The sequence below is a fragment of the Palaemon carinicauda genome, chromosome 41, assembly GCF_036898095.1.
Source record: "Palaemon carinicauda isolate YSFRI2023 chromosome 41, ASM3689809v2, whole genome shotgun sequence".
Lineage (NCBI taxonomy): Eukaryota > Metazoa > Arthropoda > Malacostraca > Decapoda > Palaemonidae > Palaemon > Palaemon carinicauda.
The window spans coordinates 26,460,356-26,472,855 of record NC_090765.1 but is presented as its reverse complement, the minus strand read 5'-3'; the positions used below and the strand labels follow the sequence as shown (position 1 = coordinate 26,472,855).

The following is a 12,500-nucleotide window of genomic DNA, read 5'->3' as shown; positions in this document are numbered from 1 at the left end:
TATGCTCCCTTCTCACAGTTAAATTCGTATAATTTAAGTGTGTTTAGTGGAGCGTAGCCAACACCGGAGGCGGCCATTTTTAGCCGCAGTCGCACTTCATAAATGCATTTTATTTAGTCAGTACTGCGACACTCCCGGTATTTAGCTATAAAAGAAAACTTTTTAGCTAGTCAGGGAAATTATCTAGTGAAGACTTTGCATACATTATAACATTTCCTCTTCCGATATGTAACGTTACTTTCGTATACGATGGGTACCCCAGTGGTATTAACCTTAGCCGCGGTCCCCACTGAAGTTTGGCTAGCCTAAAGTAATTCCCATTGTTTAACCTCATCGTATCGTTCCCTATTAATTCGGATGGGGATATGTATCCCTTAGAATTTATGGATATGGTTCGATACTTTTCTCTTTTAGAGAAAAGAGGCTAAACCCTTCCTCCCTCACTAAGCGCCGACATTACAAGCGGCAACCTCTATCTTCCGTCATCGCCGCCGAGTAGTAAACTCCGGCTTGACTTAGATAATCGTACACCATCTACCTTCTTTAATGCCGAGTATCCCGGCTTTGAATTAAGACGGTAGCTCAGGGTGTATAGTCTTGCAGCCGACAATGTTGCCGACAGGGGAATCTTTGTTCCTCTGCTGCCTACGACGGCGTCGGCACAGGAAGCCATGCTTCCTTAGTTTACAGCTGAAAGTGGACGGCATACCTGCTGCAGCGTTTTTCCCTGTAAACTATAAGACTACGTCTTGCAGTTGACAATGTCGCTGATAGGGGAATCTTTGTTCCTCTGCCGCCCACGATGGCGTCGGCACAGGAAGCCATGCTTCCATAGTTTACCGCTGAAAGTAGGCGGCATACCTGCCGCCGCTTTTCTCCCCTGTAAACTATAAGACCCTTTTCCCTCCCCCCTTTGTCCTTTAGTGTCGGCCCAGCCGTCACAACATTCTTTCGCTGGTATTCAGACAGTCATCCCAGCTTCCTGGGTTGACTATGTTGCCGGCCGGGACCCTACCAGCGGCGGTTAGGTTGCCGCCTTGGCCACTTCCTCCTTATGTCCTTCCTTAACCAGAGGTGAATGGCCCGGGGGGAAAGACTGAGCCGGCCCCGACGGCTGCCGGTGGGAAACCCATTATACTGTTGAGAATTCTTCAGTCCTCTCTTGGCCTGCCATCCACAACCTTGCAACTGGCAGTACAGCTGGCAGCAAAAGTTGTGGCTGGATGGAAGCTAGAATCAGATGCATTCCTCCCCTTCCATTAGAACTCTCATTCTGGCAAAGAGGTCGACCGTAGGCGGCAGTAGCCCTCATACACTTCCATTTATTGTGCTAAACTATGATAATAGGAAACCCTCCTTTCCATTCTTTCTCTCTCTCTCTATCAGTTAGTGCCGCCAGGCACAAGCCTATCCCTGGTAGTATACCGGTAAAACTACAGTATAAAACAATACAGTAGTTAGTAATACTACTGTATACAACAATACAGTAGTGGGTAAAACTACAGTATACAACAATACAGTAGTTGGTAAAACTACAGTATATAACAATACAGTAGTTGGTAAAACTACAGTATACAACAATACAGTAGTATAAGTATTTCTGACATACTCCGTGTATCTTATCACAGTCTATTGTTGGGACTGCATAACATGTTTAGGTTGAAGTATTCCCTCAACACCCTGATGAATCCTTTGATTATCGGGACACTTATGAAACACCGTTCAGTATTAATATTCTAAAGGTGGAGAAGTTAGTATAAATATTAACTAACTCCGGCTATACGCACGGGAGTCATTCCACCATGTATTTTCCCTTATAAGGAATTTAAATATTAATATTTAAGGAAGTATCAGTGAAATCCTGGGAGAGGAAACACAGATATGTGTCTCTCCTATTTCCTTTCAAGCTTACCATCCTAAGCTATTAATTATAATAATAAGTATTACTATTAAAAGTATGCTTTTATATCAATGATATAAACAACTGAATACTCATTTCACCCTTTTTCCTTTACAGGAGGAGCCAATGGTGAAGTGTGCAGTTGTGTTCTGCAACCACAAGAGTAAGGACTTTTATGGGCATACGATGTGCAGGTCTCATGCCCCCTGCTGCATCATATCTGGATCCCTGAGGTACTGGGACCCGAAGGGTTGCTCCAACTGCTCGACCTTGCTGACCAACGGCTTTGGAGACGATATCCCTGACCCCACGGAGTCAAAGGATACAGCAAGGGAACCCTTCGATGATGGGTGACAGGGTTCCAGACGAACTCTGCGGGACCTTACCTACCTAACGAATCTCAAAGGCACCTTCTGTTCCCTAAGGCTCAATCCAGTGTGGTTGTGCCCTAGGTACAGGTCCAGCCTCCCTTCATCCAACTGACAGTGGACGTGGACATCAACAAGGCACTGGAAGGCATGGACATCCACCAAGAACGGATGTCGGAGGTGTCCACCGACACTGAACAGGACCTACTGCAAGAAGGCCCTGAAGAAAAAGTGGTTCAACCACCCACGGAGGAAGAAGGATCCGTTTCGATGGTGACTGAGGACCCCCAGTTCACTGACGCCATATCAACCTATGCCGTCAACCTCTTCAGCCCCAACTCCCCAATCGACTACACAGGTTGACAGGAGTTGATCCAGTAGATGTTGGCAGTGTTCTGGAAGGAACAAGAGGAGATTAAGCAAGATCTCAAAGAGACGAAGAGAGAGGTACAGGAAGGGAAACGCCCTGGCACTTCCAGGGGCTCTGCTAAGCCCCTTACAGTATCTGACCTCCCTCACTGCTCCGAAACCAACCCCTGGAGGTATACGGAGCACATGCCCATGATGAATGGGAAGCTTTACATCTCCGAAACCACGTAGACCTGCACAACTTCCGGCCGTGACCATGGTCACAGTGCCTCAAATGGTAACCTTGCCGCAAACCACCATCCAGATGGTCCCTCAGCAGCTGGTGGCCCAGTCACCTGTGTTCAATCCAGGTTTTGAGAGGCACATGACCACCTTTCGGCCCTACAAAGGTAAAGGCCCAAAGAGAGGCTCCTCTGGAAACTCCTCAAGGGGTAGGGGAGGATGCGGTCTTAGAAACAAGTCCTCAGGAACCTCTAAACAATTAGAGGTTCCAGGTAGGAGGCAGACTGTTTCACTTTCGGGATCGTTGGACCTTCGATCCCTGGGTCCACAGCCTAATCACGAATGGACTCTGTTGGAAATGGAACAAAATTCCACCCTCTTTTCCAGAATTCTTCTAACACTCCACCCCCTTGTTGGAAGAATATACCTCAGAACTCTTGAACAAGAAGGTAATAAGGAAATTGGAGTCCATAAAATTCCAGGGAATGCTGTTCTGTGTTCCCAAGAAAGACTCAGACAAACTCTGAGTCATTCTAGACTTGTCTCCACTCAATAAGTTCATCGAGAACAACAAGTTTTGGATGCTTACCTTGCAACACATAAGGACCCTTCTACCAAAAGGTGCGTACACAGTTTCAATAGACCTGGCAGATGCTTACTGGCACCTACCAGTCAGTCGCCCCTTCTCCTCCTACATAGGATTCCGGATACAGAAGACAAAATATGTCTTCACAGCCATGCCCTTTGGGCTAAGCATAGCCCCAAGGATATTCACAAAGTTAGCGGATACAATCGTCCAACAACTACGTTCTGAAGGAATTCAGGTAGTAGCATACCTGGACGATTGGTTGGTGTGGGCAGCATCCAAGACTACTTGTCTGCAAGCGGCTGGAAAGGTGATCCAGTTAATGGAGATCTTAGGCTTCAAGATCAACTGCAAGGAGTCTCTCCTTTCTCCAGCTCAGAAGTTTCACTGGTTAGGAATCCATTGGAACATTACAGTCACACCATCTCCCCATTCCACTAAAGAAGAGAGAGATAGCGGGTTCTGTCAAGAGACTAATCCAACACAAGAGGATTTCAAAATGCCAACAGTAAAGAGTATTGGACTCTCTCCAGTTTGCAGCAGTGACAGACCCGGTGCTAAAAGCACGATTAAAGGATGCGTCCGGAGTCTGGAGAAGATACGCATCAAACGCTCGAAGAGATCAACTAAGGTTGACCCTGACCCGATTACGCATGCAATTAAGGCCGTGGTCAACAGCCAAGAGCCTAGCACGAACAATTCCCTTGCAACCACCACAACCATCAGTGGTGATACACACAGACCCCTCCCTGGAAGGATGGGGAGGCCATTCGCAAGAAAGGAAATTGCAGGGGAATTGGTCGCACTAGTTCAAAACCTTTCACATCAACCTTTTGGAGGCTATGGCAGTCTTCCTAATGTTGAAGAAACTATCCCCTCGCAGAGCAGTCTACATCAGACTGGTCCTGGACAATGAGGTGATTGTAAAATGTCTAAATCGACAAGGCTCGAGATCATCTCACATCAACCATGTGATGCTAGCTATCTTCTACCTGACAAGGAAGAAAAGATAGGACTTATCAGCAGTCCATCTTCAAGGGTTCCGCAATGTGACAGCGTGACAGTGGATGCTCTATCCAGGCGAAAGCCGATAGAAACAGAATGGTCCCTAGACGCAGACTCATTCTCCTTCATCTCGGAAAAAGTCCCTGAACTGCAGATCGACCTCTTCGCAACCAGCGACAACAAGAAACTTCCTCGTTATGTAGCCCCTCACGAGGAATCTCAAGCAGAAGCAATAGATGCCATGTCTCTCGACTGGAACAGATGGAATCGGATCTACATGTTCCCACCAACCAATCTCCTGCTAAAAGTCCTCGACAAGCTAAGATCCTTCAGAGGAACAGCTGCAGTAGTGGCCCCCAAATGGCCCAGAAGCAATTGGTTCCCTCTAGTTCTAGAATTGAAACTGAAGCTGTTTCCTCTGCCGAACCCAGTTTTATCCCAACTGGTTCAGAAGTCGACTGTCTACGCTTCATCCTTGAGATCCAACAACCTACATCTTATGATTTTCTCGCCCTAGCAGCGAAGAAAAGGTTTGGGATCTCTAAGGACAAAATCAACTTCGTCGAAGAATACAAGTCAAGTTCAACTAGGAGACACTATGAATCATCTTGGAAGAAGTGGATTTCCTTTGTGAAAGCAAGGAAACCAACAGAAATATCAATAGACTTCTGTCTTTCTTTCTTCATCCACCTACACGAACAAAGCCAGGGTTCTACCACAATAACTGCGTGTAAGTCGGCTTTGACTAGACCTCTACTTTACACCTTTCAGGTGGACCTTTCAGGTGAAATCTTCAATAAGATACCAAAATTATGCGCTAGACTCAAACCGGCAACCCCTCCAAAGCCCATAACGTGGTCGTTGGATAAAGTCTTGCTCTATGCTTTGAATCTGAACAATGAGGATTGCACCCTAAAGGGTCTAACACAGAAAGTTATATTTTTGTTTGCTATAGCCTCAGGGGCTAGAGTTAGTGAAATAGTGGCCTTATCCAGAAATGAAGGCCATATTCAGATCCTGGAAACAGGAGAACTGAATCTCTTCCCTGATCCTGCCTTTCTCACTAAAAACGAGCTGCCCACCAAAAGGTGGGGTCCTTGGAGAATCTGCCCTCTGAAGGAAGATGTCTCTCTATGCCCAGTAGAGTGTCTCAAGGTATATCTTCAAAGAACTTCAGACTTCAAGGAGGGACAGCTCTTCCGAGGCGAAACCTCAGGATCAAACTTATCCCTAAGACAACTGAGAGCAAAACTCAACTACTTTATTCGCAGAGCGGATCCTGACAGCACACCCACAGGTCATGATCTAAGAAAAGCTGCTTCTTCATTGAATTTTTTCAACACATGGACTTTGTGAGGCTCCGCTCATATACCGGGTGGAAATCATCCAGAGCCTTCTATAAACATTATGCAAAGCAAGTGCACGAGGTAAACCACTTTGTGGTGGCAGCAGGTATTTTCATAAAACCTGTCGTCTAGTGCTACGATGAACAGTGGACTGTTTTGGGACTCAACAGTGCATCGGGTGCATATGTATTAATACCTTCAAGTGAAAATCACCTTGGTGATTAATAACTGTTCTATACAAGTGCAGAATCTAACTAATAACACCAGTGCCGTGTGAATATTTCAACACTTTGTTGAAGCATATCCAACATCTGAGTGAAACTAGACAGGTTTAGCTTCACATTCATTTGAGTGGCATTTTTACAATGAATTCATATATGTATATTCTTCCCTTACAGGTCAGAAATATATATAACCATGATGTCTATATATGCAAGGTTAGATTCCTACTTATGGTGGATACATTGACAATTATTTTGCTTATGAAAATAAAGAGAAAAATGTATCTGCGTCTTCTTTTATCCCTCGGTATAAAAGAGTCCACAGTTTATTCTATTTCCTTAAATAGAAATCTTGATGGTACAGATGTCCAAAGTATGAAAAGTTAATCTCAAGAAAGTTTCCCTTGCATCCTTATGGAGATACAAACTTTGAATCCTTATAGTTGAAGTCGACACTTTCCCTGCAGGGGACAGGGAGCCCTAAGCTAGTTCCAAGCTTGGTGGATATGACAAATAACGATAATGTCATATATACGGGTCTAGTAGACCATATAAGGAACTCATTCAAAGTAAAGGCACTTATACAAACCCACAGATATAGTACTTTCAAGTTAATTCTCTGGTAAGCTTCCATCAGGACGACATGGCCGAGCCCAAAAAACGGATTTTGAGCAAAGTGAAAATTCTATTTTTGGGTGAGTTAGCCATGTCGTCCTGATGGACCCACCCTTCTTTATTAAATGACCCCACCCGAAACTACTCTATCTGCGGCTATTCCAGCTTAAATGCAAGTTAGGAATGATGGGCCATTGTAGTACGGAGAGGAGATCCACCAGATACCTTGATAACGGCTCCCCTTTCGTTCGCCACTCCTCCCCCTCAAAGAGTTAAATCTATTCGGGGTGAAGATTGCTATGTGTCGTATCAAAAAATACGTCCCATGATATTATGCAATATCCTTAAAGGATATATCAAGGATACTCGTGCCAGGAGTTAGAATTCTGGAGACCTACGGTTAATTCTCTGGGAGTATCACTGTAGCAAATATCCCTTAGAAAGCTACCTAAAGAAACCTTCCATCAGGACGACATGGCTATCTCACCCAAAAGTAGATTTTTATCTTTGCTCAAAATCTGTTTTTTACTCTACATTTTGTATTTTCTAAATTTAATTGCATATTTTCTTCATCAATTCCATATTTATTTCTTTTTGGATCACTTTCAGCTTCCTCTTGGTGTACTAATACTGAAAGCCTCTTTAAAAAAAAAAAAACTATCCAAGGAAGCTTGTATTATTATTATTAAAAGAAGGAGTTTTACCAGCCCAATGAGTCAAGCTTGACTATCACAGGGCTGGCCCGAAAAAAAATCGGGATATGAAGAAATATAAGATTATCAAATATTCAATTGATAAGGAAAAAAAATAAATAAATGAAAAAAAAAGAATTATATATATGTATATACATTATATACTTATAACCTTTAAATATTCTAAATATGGGTGAATAGATGGATGAGTAGATATATATATATATATATATATATATATATATATATATATATATATATATATGAAATCTGAGTGATAAAAATAATTAACTATATATTAAATCTATGTAGTTTAAAATGAATTAGTAAAAAACTTAGGTAAAAATTTAGATTTTATCAATAATACGAGAATTCCTTAAAAAGGTTAAAATTCTAGAAACAGAAAAATTACTTGATTCAGTTAAAATGTCAGAAAAAGTTTTCTGACCAAAACATATCTCTCTCTCTCGCTGAAAAACTTTACAAACCGAAAATATATGTTTAATAGATAAAAAAGTATCACACTCACTACACATTGGAACAGTGCCGTGAGGTGTACTCATTAAAAATTCATGGGTTAATCTCGAGTGTCCAATTCGTAATCTGGTTAAAATTACTTCTGTTCTCTTGTTCTTTTGTGTCGAGGAATCCCAAGGAGCAACCTTCGGTTTAATTTGCCTTAATTTATTATTTTCTGGCACATTATTCCAAATATTCTGCCATTTTCCAATATGAAATGCCTTAATAATGTAATCAAATCTCCAACTGGGAGGTTAATGTTTTGTTGTGGTAATTTAATGGCTTCTTTAGCAGCAGCATCCGCCTTTTCATTACCAACAACTCCAACATGAGCCGGTATCCAGCATAACTCGACACTTACACACTGAGAAGATAATTTACTTATAAGGTCTTTAATTCTTAGGATCAAGTGGTTCATATGAGTATAGTTTTTAAGGGCCACTATGGCACTTTGAGAATCTGAATAGATGACAAATTTAAAATTCTTCCTATCTTCAATGGTTTTAATCATATTGATTGCTTGTAAAATGGCATATAACTCTGATGTAAATACTGATGATTCTTTTGGCAACGATAATTGTTGTGGTCCATCTAAAGATACAGCAGCACATCCAGTACCCATTGGGGATTTAGAACCATCAGTATATATTGCATAGTGAGGACCTTTTCTCTGAATATGTTCTATGGTAATTTGCTTGTGGTGACTCGGAGTATAAGTGAATTTTTTTGATAAATAAAACAGATGAGAACAGATTCTTGTCCTTGTCATAATCCAAGGTGGGGGAAATAAAGATGGTTGGATAAGATTCACTTTAACGTTTGTTGATTGTAACAGTCTGTTTGCCCTAATTGGGAATGGTGGTTCATGGTTGTTTATAAATATGTCCCTCTCATTAAAAAGCTTTTTTGTTGGAGAATTAGTGGATAAAATTTTCAATGCACTCCGCATTGTTACAAAATCCCGATGCAAAGACAATGGGGGTTCTCCAATTTCACATAAAACTGAGAGATTTGGGGATGATCTAAATGCTCCGCTACAAATTCTCAGGCCTCGAGTGTGTATTGGATCTAAAGATTTCAAAGTTGCTTCTGATCCTGAACCATAAATTGGGCTACCATAATCAATTCTTGATAATACTTATGCTTTATACATCATTAGTAAAGTTGATCTCCTTGCACCCCAGGTTGTGTGAGATAATTTCCTCATTAAATTAAGAGCACTGTTACATTTGGATTTGATGTATGATACATGTGCTTTCCAATTCAAATGGGTGTCAAAAATTAGTCCCAAAAACTTTACCTTATCTTGAAATTGGATTTGTACGTTGCCCAATGTTAGATTGATATCTTGGTTCTGCTTCCATCTACTATTTTTATAAAACATTATGGCTTGAGTTTTTTCTGCCGAAAGTCTAAAACCAACAGATGCGGTCCACGCTAGTATTTTTCTAGTGGCACTATTTAGAATCCTTTGTAAATGACGCAGGCTATTGGAGGAATAGTAAATTGCAAAGTCATCTACATATAGACTACTTTGCACTCCTTGTGGCATTTGATTAACAATGTCGTTAATTGCCAATGCAAAAAGAGTCCCGCTTAAAACACTGCCTTGCGGTACACCACTGTCAAGATTAAAAGATTCGTAGTAAATGTTATCAATACGAGTTTGAAACGTTCTTCCACCAATAAAATTTCTAATAAAAATAGGAAGGTGTCCTCGAAAACCATTCTGATGTAAGGATTTTAGTATCGAGTGTAGGAAGCTTGTATCTGCCGGCTTTTTAAAATGTTCCTGAAATGACTCAGGAAAACATCATTTATGTACTTAAGGGCACGCCCTGTGACAACTTTTTCTGGGTGTCGCTTTTCTACAGCAGCCGCCATTTTATGGTAGCCGGGTAGAACCTCCTTAATTTCTGCCATTGTCAGTGGGTTTTCCTCTTCCTCCTCCTAGTCGCTAGAGAACTGTTTCTTAACTGTGCTCAGTTGTATGCCCTCCAACTTCTTTAGGTCGTCCGTTGTAAGCTCATTTTGGTGCTCCTAGATAAGCTCATTAATATCGTTCTCATCGACTTCCAGACCCATAGATGTCCCAAGTGTAACGATCTTGGCAACCTCAGATAGAAAAGGTTCAGGATCGTCAACTTTTATGGTATCGGCTTCGGCTTCAGCTTAACCTATGTGGAAGCCCTTGAAATCTCGTGCGGAGACGGCATCTGGCCATAGCTTTTTCCACACAGAGTTCAAGGTCTGACTTGAATTCTCCTGCTAAGCTGTACAAGTATTGATGATTTGAGGCTTATCACAACATCAAAATTCTCCTTCCAAAATTCACGAAGGGTGAGTTTTGTGCTCTCAGTGATCTCGAAACATCTCTTGAAAAGATATTTTGTGTTGAGTTTCTTAAATTTAGAAGTCACTTCCTTGTCCATGGGCTGGAGGAGAGGGGTGGTGTTAGGTGAAAGATAGAGAACCTTGATGAATGAAAAATCCTCTAGGGTAAAATCCTGGAGCCCAAGAGGGTGAGCAGGCAGTCTGGCTGAAACAAAGGTGAACAAAGTTCATGTTACCCAGGCTTTGGCATTTAACCTCCACATCATCGGAAGCTTCTCCTTAAGCACTTTGTGGGCCTTGAAGGCTCGAGGAGTCTCCGAGTGATACACCAGCAGGGATTTCACCTTACAATCCCCAATGGCATTTGCACAGTGTGCAAGGGTAAGCCTGTCTTTCATAAGCTTATTCCCGGGTAGCTTCCTTTCTTTCGTCGTGATGTACGTCCGACAAGGCATTTTCTTCAAGAAAAGCCCAGTTTCATCGCAGTTGAAGACTTCCAGGGATCAATAGTCTTCAAGGACAATCATCTCTGCGAACGTCCTAGCAAAGGCTTCGGCCGCTTTCGTGTCCAAGTTTGCAGCCTCCCCATGACGCACTAATGAATGAACTCCAGACCGTCTCTTAGATTTTTCAATCCAACCCCAAAAAGCCTTGAACTCAGGGGGCGCCTGCTTCAATGTCCCTTCTCCTGCATCTTCTTCAGCCTGAGCACGCACAAGATCACCGAAAAGGGCGCTGGCCTTTATTAATATTATTACTTGCTAAGCAACAACCCTAGTTGCAAAAGCAGGATGCTATAAATCCACGGGCTCCTACAGGGAAAATAGCCCAGTGAGGAAAGGAAAAAAGGAAAAATAAAAATAAAATATTTCAAGAACAGCAATTTCCTTGTCCTTAATCTATATAAGCAGCAGTCTCTCCATCACATCATGGATGTGACTCCTCTTGCTTGAGAAAACAGTCATGCCCTTAGAAAATGTTGCTGGTCTGATGGCTTCCTTCTGTTTTAGGGTTGTTCCTATTGTAGACGGATTTCGGTCATATTCTTTAGCGATCACACTTAACTGCATACCAACCTCGTATTTCTTTATTATCTCAGGCTTCGTCTCTATTGAAAGCATCCTCTTCTTTCCCTGCATATCTGCAGCTTTCTTGGGACCCATGGCTAATAAAATATTGTAACGTGATATCGCAACACGTTACAGTACAATAGTCATGAAAGCTAAATCATGAACACAAAGTTAATGCGTACGATACCGCCCCGAAACAAAATGGAAGAGGAATGACAATGCATAGATGCATGATGGGATACTGTACAATAGATGCTATCCAATAGGAAAGCAGGATCTTATTTCTGAGTAGGGAGATAACCAATGGGAGCACGGGAGGATAGTGGGGAGTTTATGGGCTGGCGGGGCGCAAATTTTAAAATCAGTCTTGAAGTCGGTCGGAATCTCGTACCTTACCTCAGTGTGTAGTGCGAAATATTTTTCGCGACGGGAGTCAGAAAATTCTTCTTATCTAGTTTCGCTGTGTGAAAATTTTGTAAGCAGAAGCTTTTGTATCGAGAGGTATCACTATATATTAAAAGTTGTTTAGGTTAATAAATTACAACTAGATTGTATCAAGGTTTCTATAAAGAAATTAAGATTCTTTAGAAGTACGACTGAAGTAAAGAAAAAAATTATTTTTGTTTACTGTAATACTGAAATCAATAAAGCTGATGAAAATCCTTCTGAAACTGTCTCAAATTATGACTTGAAATTAGAATTTGAGAATCAGAGCAGAACCTAATGAAATCATGAGTCAAGTTCATTCATATTAACAAACATTTTCAAAATTAGAACCAATTGTATAAATTTCCTGAAATCAAAATGGATATTTTATAAAGGATGATGGCATTTTGTAAACATAGTATCCAATTTTGTATAATCGGAATGTTGCAAGAAATATTTATCATTACTGTACCTTGTTTACTCCTGGTCTGTTGTGTTATCTTCTCAGCACCCATGTTTTATTTCGGAAAGGGTTCAATGTCAAATATATATATATATATATATATATATATATATATATATATATATATATATATATATATATATGTATATATATATATATATATATATATATATATATATATATATATATATATATATATATATATATACATATATATATATATATATATATATATATATATATATATATATATATATATATATATATATATATATATATATATATATATATATATATATATATATATATATATATATATATATATATATATATATATATATATATATATATATATATATATATA

General features: G+C 40.7%; 1 protein-coding gene across 1 annotated transcript in view; it reads left to right on the top strand.

Annotated features, from left to right (window-relative positions):
* Positions 1–2,893: 2,893 nt before the first annotated feature.
* The window catches only part of LOC137632371 (endonuclease/exonuclease/phosphatase family domain-containing protein 1-like), an 83,133-nt gene continuing 73,526 nt past the window's right edge, over positions 2,894–12,500 (top strand). The window contains exon 1 of the mRNA XM_068364306.1: positions 2,894–3,026. Within this exon, the coding sequence (XP_068220407.1) occupies positions 2,894–3,026 (133 nt within the window). The remainder of the gene's footprint in view (positions 3,027–12,500) is intronic.